The sequence below is a fragment of the Neomonachus schauinslandi genome, chromosome 10 (genome assembly GCF_002201575.2).
Source record: "Neomonachus schauinslandi chromosome 10, ASM220157v2, whole genome shotgun sequence".
In the NCBI taxonomy this organism is placed as follows: domain Eukaryota; kingdom Metazoa; phylum Chordata; class Mammalia; order Carnivora; family Phocidae; genus Neomonachus; species Neomonachus schauinslandi.
The window spans coordinates 36,661,926-36,678,248 of record NC_058412.1 but is presented as its reverse complement, the minus strand read 5'-3'; the positions used below and the strand labels follow the sequence as shown (position 1 = coordinate 36,678,248).

Below are 16,323 nucleotides of genomic sequence, written 5' to 3'. Positions count from 1 at the left end.
GAAAATACAGTAAAATAGCTTGAAGTGGAAAAAAATATATATTCTCCTAATATTGTCCCAAATGACAAATTTAAGCATTATAATTATACTTAATTAAAAAAAAATGTGTGGAAATTTTAGAAAAAGGAAATGTTTATATCTGAGGCCTAACAAGGATTTCCCTAAAAGTTAAAAACATCTAGTGAAAAAATTGCTCATTAGGAAATATTTATTATACTATACATTATTAATTTTATTAATAATTTATTTTACTAAAACATATGAAAACTAAGAATATACTTTAGTCCTACAATTTTTTTTAAAGTAGCATGGAACCTAATGTGGGGCTTGAACTCACAACCCTGAGATCAAGACCTGGACACTTAACCAACTGAACCACCCAGGCACCCCTAGTCCTACAATTTTATTTAATGATAGTATTCAATTCCATCTCTATTCACTAAAATATTTGTATTAGTTCAGTCATATCTTCTGTCAAATGTTTTTAAAAGAAAGAAAGAAAAAATGCACCTAATTACAGTTTGAAGATATAGCAAAACCCAGACCATGACTCATCTTCAGCTTAGCACATTTTAAATATAATATAAAAATACTGTCTGCCCTGGCAGATTACCAACATGAGACTATGAGTTTTTAATAAAATGCAGGGAAATATTAAGATTTTTTCAGTAATTATAAAATAGAGAAAAAAATACTTAACTAAACATACCAAGAAAATCAATTAGCTCATCAATTTTAAATTTTAAAGATACTGTATTAGGTTTCTGACTGACTTTGAGCAGTGTTTTTGTTTTTTTAAAGATTTCATTTATTTATTTGTCAGAGAGAGAGCCCAAGCAGGGGGAGCAGCAGAGGCAGAGGGAGAAGTAGGCTCCCCACTGAGCAGGGAGCCCGATGTGGGGCTCGATCCCAGGACCCTGGGATCATGACCCGAGCCTAAGGCAGACGCCCAACTGACTAAGCCACCCAGGCGTCCCTTGAGCAGTGTTTTAGAAATTTTTTTTGTTGTTTGTTGTTTTTAAAATCACCTGTTCTCATCTAGCACTTCAGAAATTCAGAAAGGGATTTATACTTGTAGCCAAAAGGCAGTGTTTCTGACATTTTTAATAAAAAACTATGAAAATAAAATAAAAAATAATTACTTAGATTAAGGTGAAGATTAATTAATTAGTTGAATGATGTCGACTTTTCCTCTTATTAAAAAATGTGATTCCATGACATGCTAGACCAGATGGATTTAATAGATATATTCAGAACATTCCATCCTAAAACAGAGTACACATTCTTTTCAAGTGCACATGGAACACTCTCCAGAATAGATCACATATTAGCTCACAAAACAAGTCTCAACAAATTCAAAAAGATCAAAGTTATACCATGCATCTTTTCTGACCATAATACATTATGAAACTAGAAACCAATCACAAGAAAAAATCTGGAAAGAGCACAAATACATGGAGGTTAAATAAGATGCTATTAAACAATGAGTGGGTCATCCAAGAAATCAAAGAAGAAATAAAAAAAATACATGGAGACAACTGAAAATGAAAACACAATGGTCCAAAATCTTTGGGATGCAGCAAAAGCAGTTCTAAGAGGGAAGTTTACGGCAATACAAGTCTACCTCAAGAAGCAAAACAAAACAAAACAAAACAAAAAACTCAATAACCTCACCTTATACCTAAAGGAGTTAGAAAAAGAACAAATAAAACCAGAAATCAACAGAAGGAAGGAAATAATAAAGATTAGAGGAGAAATAAATGATATAGGAAACTAAAAAAGCAACAGAACAGATCAATGAAACCAGGAACTGGTTCTTTGAAAAGACAACAAAATTGATTAATTCTCTGGTCAAACTCATTTAAAAAAAAAAAAGACTCAAACAAAATCAGAAACAAAAGAGGAGAAATAACAACCAATACCACAGAAACACAACAGACTGTAAGAGAATAAATATTATGAAAAATATGCCAACTAACTGGACAACCTAGAAGAAATGGATAAATTCCTAGAAACACATAACCTACCAAAACTGATCAGGAAGAAAGAGAAAATTTGAACAGACTGATTACTAGCAATGAAATTGATTCATTAATCCAAAAACTCCCAATAAACAAAAGCCCAGGATCCAGATGGTTTCACAGGTGAATTCTACCAAACATTTAAAGAAGAGTTAATACCTATTCTTCTCAAACTTTTCCAAAAAATAGAAGAGGAAGAAAAACTTCCAAATTCATTCTATGAGGCCAGCGTTATCCTGATTCCAAAATCAGATAAAAACACCACCAAAAAAGAGAACTACAGGCCAATATCTCTGATGAATATTTATGCAAAAATCGTCAACAAAATATTAGCAAACCGAATCCAACAATACATTAAAAATATCATTCATGACATTCAAGTGCGATTTATTCTTGGGCTGCAAGGGTGATTCAATATTCACAAATCAATCACTGTGATACATCAGATCAATAAGAGAAAGGATAAAAACCATATGATCATTTCAATAGAAGAAGAAAAAGCATTTAACAAAGTACATCCATTCATGATAAAAATCCTCAACAAAGTAGGTTTAGAAGGAACATACCTCAACATAATAAAGGCCTTATATGAAAAACCCATAGCTAACATCATCCTCAATGGGGAAAAACTGAGAGCTTTCCCCCTAAGGTCAGGAACAAGACAAGGATGTCGACTCTCACCTCTTTTATTCAACATAGTACTGGAAATCCTAGCCACAGCAATCAAACAAGAGAAAGGAATAAAACGCACCCAAATTGGTAAGGAAGAAGTAAAATTTTCACTATTTGCAGATGACATGATACTATATATAGAAAACTCTAATGACTCTACCAAAAAACTACCAGAATTGATAAATGAATTCATTAAGGTCACAGAGCCTACAAAATCAATGTACAGAAATCTGTTGCATTTCTATACACTAATAATGAAGCAGCAGAAAGAGAAATTAAGAAAACAATCCCACTTACAGTTGCACTAAAAATAATAAAATACCTAGGAATAAACTTAACCAAAGAGGTGAAAAATCTGTACTCTGAAAACGATAAAACATTGATGAAAGAAATTGAAATTGAAGATGAGGGGTGCCTGGGTGGCTGTCGGTTAAGCGTCTGTCTTCAGCTCAGGTGGGATCAAGCCCCACACTGGGCTCTCTGTTCAGCGGGGAGTCTGCTTCCCCACCCCCCACTCATGCTTGCCCTTTCTTGCTCTCTCCCTCTCTGAAATAAGTAAATAAATAAAATCTTAAAAAAAATAATAAATTGAAGATGACACAAACAAATGGAAAGACATTCCATGCTCATGGATTGGAAGAACAAATATCATTAAAATGTTTATACTACCCAAAGCAATCTATAGATTTAATGCAATCCCTATCAAAATACCAAGAGCATTTTTTACAGAACTAGAATAAACAATCCTAAAATTTATATGGAACCACAAAAGACTTCGAGTTGGCCAAAACAATTTTGAAAAAGAAAACCAAAACAAAACTGAGGTATCACAATTCCAGACTTCCAGTTATATTACAAAACTGTAGTAATCAAAACAGTATAGTACTAGCACAAAAACAGACACATAGATCAATGGAACATAATAGAAAGCCCAGAAATAGCCCCACAATTATATGGTCAATTAATCTTTGACAAAGGAGACAAGAATATGCAATGGGAAAAAGACAGTCTCGGGGCACCTGGGTGGCTCAGTTAGTTAAGCGTCTGCCTTCAACTCAGGTCATGATCCCAGGGTCCTGGGATCGAGCCCCACGTCGGGACTTCCTGCTCAGTGGGGAGTCTGCTTCTCCCTCCCCTTCTACCCCCCCCCACTCATGTTCTCTCCTGCTTGTTCTGCTTTCTGTCAAATAAATAAATAAATAATCTTTAAAAAAAAGAGAGAGAGAAAAGAAAGTCTCTTCAACAAATGGTGTTGGGAAAATTGGGGACAGATACACGCAAAAGACTGAAATTGGACCACTTTCTTACACCATACACAAAAACAAACTCAAATGGATTAAGGACCTAATTGTGAGACCTGAAACCATAAAAATCCTAGAAGAGAGCACAGGTAGTAATTTCTCCGACACTGGCTGTAACATCTTTCTAGATGTGTCTCTTGACGTAGGGGAAACAAAAGCAAAAATAAACTGTTGGGACTACATCAAAATAAAAAGCTTCTGCTCAGCAAAGGAAACAACGAACAAAACTAAAAAGACAACCTACTGAATGGGAGAAGATATTTGCAAATGACGTATTTGATAAAGGGTCAGTATCCAAAATATATAAAGAACTTATCAACTCAACATCAAAAAACAAATCATCCAAGAAAAATGTGATTCATTAATTCTTCAATGATACCTTTAAAGAGTATGAATTTTTCTCTCAGATTAGATGCTTGTTATAAAAACTTTTAATTCTTTTTTTTTTTAAGCAGGCTCCACGCCCAGCATAGAGCCCAATGGGGGGCTTAAACTCAAAACCCTGAGGAGCAAGACCAAAGCTGAGATCAAGAGTCGGATGCTTAACTGACTGAGCCACCCATGTGCCCCCAAAACTTTTAATTTTTTTTTTAAGATTTTATTTATTTATTTGACAGTGAGAGAGAGAGAGAGAGAGCACAAGTAGGCAGAGCAGTAGGCAGAAGGAGAGGGAGAAGCAGGCTCCCGGCCAAGCAGAGAGCTTGATGCAGGGCTTGATCCCAGTATCCCGGGATTATGACCTGAGCCGAAGGCAGATGCTTAACCAACTGAGCCACCCAGGTGCCCCAAAAACTTTTAATTCTTTTTTTTTTTTAAGATTTTATTTATTTATTTGACAGAGAGAGAGATAGCGAGAGCAGGAACACAAGCAGGGGGAGTGGGAGAGGGAGAAGCAGGTTTCCCGCGGAGCAGGGAGCCCGATGCGGGGCTCGATCCCAGGACCCCAGGATCATGACCTGAGCCGAAGGCAGACGCTTAACGACTGAGCCACCCAGGCGCCCCTAAAAACTTTTAATTCTTAATATTAATTTAATTCCCTGATTTTTCACAGCTTTTACAAAAATAATCTCCATATTCCTACTTTTTAAAATATAATTATCCCTAAACTTTCTATTTATACCCCTAGCTAGTTTTCCCAACTGCAAATATTCCTAATAGCCCTCTAATGATGCAAACACCCCCCCCCCCCCCACCCCAGGGCTCCTTCTGCAGTGAAAGACTCTAATGTTTGAGTCTGGGCATCACCCATGCAGTGCTAGTGCTCCACGAAGCACTAAATGGATGACATTACAGGAGCAGCCCCAGTTCTCTAGGAGAATATCTCCGTATGTTTCACATGTTCATCATTTGGAACGAACAAAATGCATTCATCAGCAAGGATCTAGCAAGTATTTTTTAAAGCCTTCCTGCAAGAAGATAACAGAAATGAAAAAGTCTGTAAGTTCTACACGTAGGATACAGTTTCTCCAATCACTCTGCTGACTAATTATGAGGCTATATTCTTGGCTAGAATGTCTGCAGGGCAGACTGGCTTTCTGTAAAACGGAACCTGGTCCCACGACAATCACTGTAAACATGAAATAAGGGAATGGGAGGCCTTGAACAAGGATAAGGAAAAGGGAAGATATACTAACTCCTCAAATTTAATAGCTAGATGTTAATACTATATTCTATTTTTGGCCTAAATTATAGAAGTTATACAGCAGGCATTTGTTATCTAGGAAAACAGAAGTTTTAGGATGTACTTAGGGTACTTTCTAATCTCAGTGAGTCAACTCTAAAACATATGTGGAGGAAATGGTACTGAACTTTTTCTCCTAGCAGACTAAATAATTCAGATCAGTTCTCCTCCTAAAAAATATACAAAAGATAGACACAATATTTTTTTAATCCACTGTAAACATCAGAGAGCTATCAACGTGTGAGGGATTACTGGATCATTAATATCCATGGAGTAGATGAAAATCATGAGAAATGAGCAGCATCTGGAGCGGTTTTTGCTCTGAAAGCATCAGCCCGGCATGAAAAATCAGCTGAAAGGTTCAAGAGCACTTCTGACTGCCCCTTTAATCTATGGGAACAAAAGGAGAAATCCAGAGTCTAGAAAAAATAGAAGCCTTAGTAACCCCCACCCACCAGTTTTGGGTCAATCTCAAAACGTGGGTCAGAGGCTACAGTCCAATCTATCTTCAAACCCTGAAGTTGGAATAAAGCTTGTAAGGGTCACTAAAAATTTGTCAGGAGCAAGTAAAAATCCTCTCTGAAGGAAATTAATATCATCTTAGGCCTCAAATTATTTCTACAAAATGCACTGTATTTTGCAAACACAATGCTCAGCACACAATACAAAAGCAAACAAAAAACCTAGTCATATGAGGAGATAAGACTGGCATGAGGAACAGCTAAAAGCAACCAGTAATAGAAACAGACTCCAGATACTGAAATTCATGTGACACAGATTTTAAAATATCTGTGCTTGTTATTTTCAAGTAAATGACATGAGAGGGGCGCCTGGGTGGCTCAGTTGTTAAGTGTCTGCCTTCGGCTCAGGTCATGATCCCAGGGTCCTGGGATTGAGCCCAGCATTGGGCTCCCTGCTCGGCGGGAAGCCTGCTTCTCCCTCTCCCTCTCCCCCTGCTTATGTTCCCTCTCTTGCTGTGTCTCTCTCTGTCAAATAAATAAATAAAATCTTAAAAAAAAAAATGACACAAGAATTTTAGCAGTGAACTGGGAACTATAAAATTAAAGATTTGAAAAAAAACCCAAATTTCTAGATCTGAAAAACACAAACACTGGAATTAAGAACTTAATAGATGGGTTTAATGACAAATTAGATCCTCTAAAGAGAAGAGGAGAGAAGAAAGGTAAAGGAGAAAACAAAGCATATGCAGTAAAATGTTAACATTCTGGGAATCTGGGTGAAAGATATACAGGAGTTCTTTGCACTATTCTTAGAACTTAGAAGCTGGGGGCAACACGTTGCCCAATTTCAAGCTATATTACAAAGCAGTGATCCATCAAGACAGCAGTACTGGCACAAAAACAGACGTATAGACCAATGGAGCAGAATAGAGAGCCCAGATATGGACCCTCAGCTCTATGGTCAAATAATCTTGGACAAAGCAGGGAAGAATGTCCAATGGAAAAAAGACAGTCTCTTCAATAAATGGTGCTGGGAAAATTGGACAGCCACATGCAGAAGAATGAAACTCGACCATTCTCTAACACCATACACAAAGATAAACTCAAAATGGATGAAAGACCTCAATGTGAGACAGGAATCCATCAAAATCCTAGAGGAGAATATAGGCAATAACCTCTTTGACATCAGACACAGTAACTTCTTTCAAGATACATCTCCAAAAGCTAGTGAAACAAAAGCAAAAATGAACTTCTGGGACTTCATCAAGATAAAAAGCTTCTGCACAGCAAAGGAAACAGTCAACAAAACAAAGAGGCAACCCACGGAATGGGAGAAGATTTTTGCAAATGATACTACAAAGGGCCGGTATCCAAGGTCTATAAAGAACTTCTCAAACTCAACACCCAAAAAACCAAATAATCAAGTCAAAAAATGGGCAGAAGACATGAACAGACACTTCTCTGAAAAAGACATACAAATGGCTAACAGACACATGAAAAAATGTTCACCATCATTAGCCATCAGGGAAATTCAAATTAAAACCACATTGAGAGGGGCGCCTGGGTGGCTCAGTTGGTTAAGTGACTGCCTTCAGCTCAGGTCATGATCCTGGAGTCCGGGGATCGAGTCCCGCATTGGGCTCCCTGCTCGGCGGGGAGTCTGCTTCTCCCTCTGACCCTCCCCCCTCTCATGCTCTCTGTCTCTCATTCTCTCGGTCTCAAATAAATAAATAAATAAATAAAATCTTTAAAAAAAAACCACATTGAGATACCACCTTACACCAGTTAGAATGGCAAAAATTGACAGGGCAAGAAACAACAAATGTTAGAGAGGTTGTGAGAAAGGGGAACCCTCTTACACTGTTGGTGGGAATGCAAGTTGGTACAGCCACTTTGGAAAACAGTGTGGAGGTGCCTCAAAAAATTAAAAATAGAGCTACCCTATGACCCAGCAATTGCACTACTGGGTATTTACCCCAAAGACACAGATGTAGTGAAAAGAAGGGTCATATGCACACCAATGTTCATAGCAGCAATGTCCGCAATAGCCGAACTGTGGAAAGAGACGAGATGCCCTTTCACAGATGAATGGATAAAGAAGATGTGGTTCATATATACAATGGAATATCACTCAGCCATCAGAAAGGATGAATACCCAACTTTTAAATCAACATGGATGGGACTGGAGGAGATTATGCTAAGTGAAATAAGTCAAGCAGAGAAAGTCAATTATCATATGGTTTCACTTATTTGTGGAAAATAAGGAATAGCATGGGGGACATTAGGAGAAGGAAGGGAAAAAATGAAGGGGGGAAAATCAGAGGGAGAGATGAACCATGAGAGACTATGAACTCTGAGAAACAAACTGAGGGTTTTAGAGGGGAGGGGGGTGGGGGGATGGGCTAGCCCGGTGATGGGTATTAAGGAGGGCACGTACTGCATGGAGCACTGGGTGTTAAACGAAAACAATGAAGCGTGGATCACCACATCAAAAACTAATGATGTACTGTATGGTGACTAACATAACATAATAAAATAAAATTTAAAAAAAATAATAAAGAGGGCACATAACTGAAAGGAGCACTGGGTGTTATACACAAACAATGAATCATGGAACACTACATCAAAAACTAATGATGTAATGTATGGTGATTAACATAATAAAATAAAATTTAAAAAAAATGATACCAGATTGAAATTCAGATCTACACAAAGGAACAAGAGCACTGGAAGTGAAATGTGGGTAAATATAAAATATCATCCTTTTTCTTTTCTTAATTTCTTTAACTGAATTTTTGAAACAAAAATAATTACATTGTATTTCTAGAGATATATAATAGTTTAATGACAATAAATAATTATAATGTTTAAGAAAATATGAGTCAGTTAAAACAAATGTAATGTTGTTTATACATACAAATTTATTTTGTCCTTCAAAGTAGCCCCCATAGAAGGCTATATATTTATTAAAATACTTCTGCCACTGTTTTAAAATACTGTATACCTCCTTTTCTGGAATAACTTTTAGTGACAGCTTATGAATCAAGAGCTTTTATAAATCTCATTATTTGATATTTTCAAATGCTTTGCTATCTGAAAGAGTAACGATCATTCTGAGCATTTTTTCATTGTTTGGAATAGTCTCTAAACAACTTTTGATTATTTCTAAAACATAAATCTACCTGCAAATTATGAAATTTAGGTATCAAATCAGTGTTTGATATATTTAAAAATTTTGTCATTAGTAATGAATAACTGTTACAGTGTTCTGAGAAATGGCAGCTCCATTTACTGCAAAATCAGCAGACACACTGAATATACAGATACGTTCACCTAACTCGACAAAATTATTAACTAGAGTATAATTCTTTTCAAATTTTAATAGAAGATATTATAATAAACTTCATTTATTCAATAATTACTTACTGAGCAACTTCAGCTATAAAGAAGGCAATAGAGAAACAGAAGGCAATGAAAGAACTCAAACACACAGAGTATTTTGTTTTCTAAGCTCATAAGAGATTAGGAACATCAAATTAGGAAAAATAGAACTCTGTAGACAAGCATATTGACAGACTGGCAGAAACCAGAACTCAGAAAGTCTGTGGTTTTTCAGATAGGTGCACATTGATCTGAATACTCCCCAGTGTTCCTGAGAGCATCAAGATTTTTCTAGCACAAAAGACTATTTACACTGCAGACTGTTCATACAGTACAACATGCCTGAGAAAGATATAAAGTATATCATGTTCTTTTAATTTTTTTTCTATTTAAAACACTTCAAATAATTTTTTGCACTTAAAGAGGTAGATGTCACAAAATTCATATGTGAAAGCCCTAACTCCCAATACCTCAGAATGTGACTGTATTTGGAGATAGGGCCTTTAAAGAGGTAATTAAGTTAAAATGAGGTCGCTAGGGTGGGCCTTGATCTAATCTGACTGATGTCCTTATAAGAGGAAATTTGGACACACAGAGAGACCCTGGGGGTGTACATGCATAGCAGAATGACCATTTGAGGACAAAGCAGCAAGACAGTAGCCAGCTACAAGCCAGGGAGAAAGGGCTAAACAGATCTTTCCCTTATGGTCCTCAGAGGCTACCAACCCTGCTGGCATCTTGATCTGCACTTATAGCCTCCAGACTACTAGAAAATAAACTTTTGTTGTTTAAACCACTAGTCTGTAGTATTTTGTTATGATAGCCCTAGCAATCTAATATATGATGTATGATTTTCAAAGATTTAAAATTTATAGCATACATCTGCATGTCTCTTTTTCTATATTGAAAAATATAAAACATTTTTTCAAAATATCAGAAGGCAAAGAATAAAACTGAAAATTTCATTTCTCCCCTTAAAAGGCAATACCTCAGGGGTGCCTGGGTGGCTCAGTTAAGCATCTGCCTTCAGCTCAGGTCCTGGGATCAGTCCCAAGTTGGCTCCCTGCTCACTGGGGAGTCTGCTTCTCCCTCTACCCTTCCCCCCTGCCCCGCTTGTGCTCTCTCACTCTCTCAAATAAATAAAATCTTAAAAAAAAAAAAAGGCAATACCTCAAAACCACAGTGAGAGGTCATTTCACACATATTAGGAAGGCTATTATCAAAAAAATAATAATAATAATAAAACCCAAAGCAAAATAAAGCAAAAAAGCCCCAGAAAATAACAAGTTTGGCAAGGATGTGGAGAAACTGGAAAACCTCATGCATTGTGGTGGGAATGTAAAATGGTGCAGCCATTATGGGAACCATTTTGGCAGTTCCTCAGAAAATTAAACACAGAATTACTATCTGATCCAGCAATTCCACTCTTAGGTATATATTCCAAGGAGCTGAAAGCAGGGTCTCAAAGAAATATTACCCACCCATGTTCATAAGCAGCATTATCACAATAGCCAAATGGTGGAAGCAATCCATCTGTCCAACAACAGAGGAACATACAAAATATGGTATATACATACAATGGAATATTATCCAGCCTTAAAAAGGAATGAAACTCTGATACATGCTAGATGAACCTTCAAAAAATTATGATAAATGAAATAAGCCAGACAAAAAAAGACAAATACAGTATTATTCCACCTATATGCCTATAGAGTAGGCAAATTCATAGAGACAAAGTAGAATAGTGGTTACCAGGGGCTGGTGGGGAGGGGGAAGTGAGGTATTATCATTTAATGGGTACACAGGTTCTGTTTGGGATGATGAAAAATTCTGGAAAAGGATAGTGGTGATGGTTGCACAACACTGTGAATATACTTAATGCCACTGAATTGTATGTTGAAAAATGGTTAAAATGGCAAATTTTATGCTGTGTATATTTGATCACAATTGTTTTAAAAAGGCAATACCTGAGAAAATGGAATGTCATAATCCCTGTAGAAACTAGCTCTTTTTTTTGTGGGAACTTTCTGTATGTTCGACATCTGAATCAAGGCTGTAGTCTGAACTATCATCACTAGATGGAGAATTATGCTAAAAGAAAGGAAAAACAAATAGTTACACTTGCAAAAGGAAAAAAATTAACTAGTAATTATATAGGCTTGTTTCAGTCAAAAGTGCCAACCAGTAGATTGTACTATCCTAGTAGGTTCTGAAGTATTAACCAAAAAAATCCTTGCTCCAAAGGCCACCACCACCTCAACTTCTCTAAAATTTTCTGAGGAAAAGTGTATCTTCTCCTCTTCTTAAGGATTTAATGGCAGTATTCTCATCATCATCCCTGTGGTCCAAGGACTTGTGCCCCTCTATGCTTGAAAGTGATCTTAGATTTAAGTTAATCTTAAAAGAACAAAATTATGTCTTCAAAGAGGATCACAGAACATAAGTAAAGTATGAATTAATTATTTTTACCTAAAATGGATTTAGAATTCTTATTCTTTTGCATAAGTACCAAAAGCTAAAAGATACCGAAACATACCAAATTATAAATGTGAAATAAATCCAACTCACAAAATTGAAAAAAAGTGAAATAGAAACCACAAGTAACTGATAATGATTAGCAAATATTAAGAGTAAGCTTTTTAGGGGCACCTGGGTGGCTCAGTCGTTAAGCATCTGCTTTCGGCTCAGTTCATGATCCCAGGGTCCTGGGATCAAGCCCCGCATCAGGCTCCCTGCTCGGCAGGAGGCCTGCTTCTCCCTCTCCCACTCCCTCTGTTTGTGTTCCCTCTCTCGCTATGTCTCTGTCTGTCAGATAAATAAATAAAATCTTTAAAAAAAAAAAAGAGTAAGCTTTTTAAAGTATGAGTGTACTTCTTAAAAAAAAAGTCACCATATCTCCATTGAGTCAAAATAATTACTTTCTCAGGTTAAGCACTCCTTTTAAAGACTTCTTAAAGTTCTTATCAGTGAAAATACTGACTCAGTAAAAATTTGTTGAACTAAATTGAACTCTGATATTTTCACAGAAGGATGTTTTCCTCCATTCTTAAAGGCTCTTTTAAGAAAGACAAACTTTTCCTTTACTTCTTCTTAAATGTTTTCAGGTTTAGTTTTGTGGTGGTGTTATTTTTGCTGATTTGATAGGTGATATGAAGAAATATTTTTATAATTATGCTATGAAATGCTTCAAACTTATTTATTTAACATCTGTTGGTCAGGGTTTGAAATAAATGTTGCCCATTTCTTTTTTCTTTTTTAAGTAGGCTCCAAGCCCAACGCAGGGCTTGAACTCATGACTACCAACTGAGCTGGCCAGGCACCCCTAAACATTGTCTATTCAGAAGCCAAGTTTGCTAAGTCTCTAGCAGAAGTCAGCTCCAGCTCAAAGGAAAACTTTTCACTTGAAGATCACTAAAGGGATAAGACTTGATTAGGAAGAGCTCAAATGAAGACACTGAACTGCTTCAGGAAAAACCACCAGAGAAGAGAAGGTTCTGCTTAAGGGAGAAGTTTCTTCAGACTATTCCAAAACAGTGAGGCTAAAAAAATATATAGACTTTAAGAAGCCATTAAGACTATTATCAAAAAATATGTATGTGTGACGGGGCACCTGGGTAGCTCAGTCGGCTAAGCGTCCGACTCTTGGTTTTGGCTCAGGTCATGATCTCAGGGTTGTGAGATCGAGTTCCACATGGGGCTCCGTGCTTAGTGAGGAGTCGGCTCGAGATTCTGTCTCTCCCTCTGCCCCTCCCCCTGCTCTTGTACGGGCTCTTTCTCTCGAAAATTAATTAATTAATTAATTAATTAAATCTTTTTAAAAAGTAGTAATTATTAACCTGAAATTAGCAATTGGGCTATATTAAAAATAGCTAGTAAATAGGTCAGAAGAGATAGTATATCACTTCTGAGATTAGGTTATAAAAAAGACTAGAGCTTTCATCTTGGGTGCTTTCTCTTGTTCTCTCTCACTCATGGTTCCCCTGCTTTGGGGGAAGCCAGATAACATCATGAGGACACTGAGGCAGTCTGTAGAGATGTCCACACGGTGAGGAACTGAGGCCTGCCAAGAGCCACGTGAGTGAACACGGAAAAGAATATTGCCTCAGTCAAGCTTTGAGATGACTGCAACCCCATGAGAAAAGCTGAGCCGGAATCACCTGGTTAAGCTGCACCCATATTCCTGACCCACAAAAACTGGGAAATAAATCTTTATTCTTTTAAGTTTCTAAGTTTGGGGTAATGTTGTGCAGCAACAGTTAACTAATAAGATTCTGGTGTCTGGAAATGCTGTGCTTCCACAAGAAATATCTAAAAGGTAGGAGGGGTTTTGGAAACAGGCAGTGGATAGAAACTGGAAGGACTTTAAGGAGAGTATTTGTGAAAGTCTAAATTAACTCAAATGAGGGGTGCCTGGCTAGTTCAGTTGGTGGAGTATGCAACTCTTAATCTCCAGGTCGTGAGTTCAAGCCCCATACTGGGTGTAGAGATACAAAAAATAATAATTAAAAAAATGGGTTAGACAACCAACTCTTGGTTTCCTCTTGAGTCATGATTTCATAGGTCATGAGATCGAGCCCTGCGTTCAGGCTCCATGTTCAGCAGGGAGTCTGCTTGGGCTTCTCTCTCTCCCTTTGCCCCTCCCCCAACTCATGCTCTCTCTCTCTCTCTCTCTCTCTCTCTCAAATACATAAATCTTTAAATAAATAAATAAATAAGTTGCCTTGAATTACTGTTAGTAAAATTCTGAACTTTGAGGCAACTTAAAGGAAAGTGGGATATCTTATTAAAACCAGAAGAATGGAAATCCTCATTACGCAGTGGCAGAAAGTTGAACAAAAACAGCTACATTCGGTAACATGGAAACTAGAAAATGTATCTAGTGAACTAAGTGATCTAGTTAAGATTTTCAAGAAAAATGTTGAAAGTATATATCTGCCAAAGAAGATAGACAAAGAAAAGGCTGTTAAAAAGGAGATGGGACTTGATGGTTTTGAAAGTTCTTAGCTTCAACATATCAAATTTTATTTTTGCTTTTCCCTTTTTTCTTTTCTTTTTTTCTTAAGTAAGCTCCACACCCAACATGGAGCTCAAACTCACACCCCAAGATGAAGAGTCTCATGTTCCACCCACTGAGCCAGCCAGGTGCCCCCTTTTTCCTTGATTAGTCTGGCCAATGATTTATATATATTGTTGATCTTTTTTTTAATAACTACTGGTTTTTCATTCTAGTTCATTAAGTTCTGCTTGTAACTTCATCAAAAGTCCTTCCTTTTTGTTTTTGTTTTGATCGGCTACTTTTCTAGCCTAGCAATAATAGCAGTAATAAATACTGCAATACTCTAATTTTTCTCCTGATAACCGCTTCAGCTATATTCTGTTGGTACTTACACATCGGGATTTTATCATTATTTTCATGAAATTCTGCAGTTTTAATGTTTCCCCTGTGTTCCACCGGCTATTTATAGCAGGTATTTGAATTACAAAGCAAAAAGACATTTTGTTTTTTGACTTTATTAGTAATATCTAATTTTATTGTATTGTAGTTTGACATTGCTCTTTGTAACACTTCCACTCTATCAAAGTAATTAGAGCTTATAAGGCCTACTGTATGGCCGTAAAGATGAGAGGAAGCTGTATTGTCAGGATTCAGAGCTCACTATATAATCTCTCTTTAATATCCTAACCACCTTTTCATCCACTTGATTGATCTCTTTGGGTTAAGAGAGGCATACTGGTATATCTCCTGTTATTAGTGTATTCCTATTTCTTCTTGCAGTTCCTATAGTTCTTGCTTTATAAAAGTTGCTGTTTTGGGGGATATAAAATATTAATAATTTATACTTCATTGTGAATTATAGCCTTTAACATCACAAAATATCCTTGTTTCTCTCAATGCCATTTTGACCTAATTTTGACTTTTTCAGATATCAACATTATGACTTTTTTTTTTTTTTTTTAAAGATTTATTTGTTTGAGAGAGACAGAAAGAGAGCATGAGCAGGGGGTAAGGGCAGAGGGAGAGGGATAAGTAGACTCCCTGCTGAGCAGGGAGCCTGACGGAGGGCTTGATCCCAGGACCCCAAGATCATGACCTGAGCCGAAGGCAGATGCATAACCATCTGAGCCACCCAGGTGCCCCACAGCATTATGACTTCTGACTTTTCTTTCTTTGCATTTGCCTGCATAGATTTACCCATTTTTTAAATCTTTCTATTATACACAGCTTAGAGTTGGATTTTGCATTGTTGGGGAGTATACCTTTTGGTATTTAGAAAGGTTTGCATTTATCTATGTATGTATGTATGTATCTTTCCATCTATCTATTTATACGTAGGCTCCATTCCCAGAGTGGAACCCAACATGGGGCTTGAACTCACGACCCTGAGATCAAGACCTGAGCTGAGATCAAGAGTTGGACACTCGGGATGCCTGCGTGGCTCAGTCAATTAAACATCTGCCTTCAGCTTAGGTTATGATGCCAGGGTCCTGGGATTGAGTCCCACACTGGGGGCCTTGCTCAGCAGGGAGCCTGCTTCTTCCTCTGCCTTCCCCTCCCCCTGCTTGCTCAGTCTCTCTCTCTCTCTCTGACAAATAAATAAAATCTTTAAAAAAAAGAAAAAAGAGTCAGACGCTCAACCAACTGAGCCACCCAGGTGTCCCTCCATTATTTCTTTCATAAAACCTTTTTCCAATAACCTTGGTCCCTGTCCCTTCTTTGCATACTATTTCTTTACTAATAGGACCAATACTGAAGTTCAGCAGTAACCTCTTCTCCTTTCTTTTTCATTCTCAGGATAACAATGTGA

General features: G+C 37.1%; 1 protein-coding gene across 1 annotated transcript in view; it reads right to left on the bottom strand.

The window, feature by feature from the left end:
• The window catches only part of ZC3H6 (zinc finger CCCH-type containing 6), a 62,820-nt gene that overhangs the window by 19,049 nt on the left and 27,448 nt on the right, over window positions 1-16,323 (bottom strand). The window contains 2 exon segments of the mRNA XM_021697343.1: window positions 11,485-11,532; window positions 11,534-11,608. Coding sequence (XP_021553018.1) covers window positions 11,485-11,532; window positions 11,534-11,608 — 123 coding nt within the window.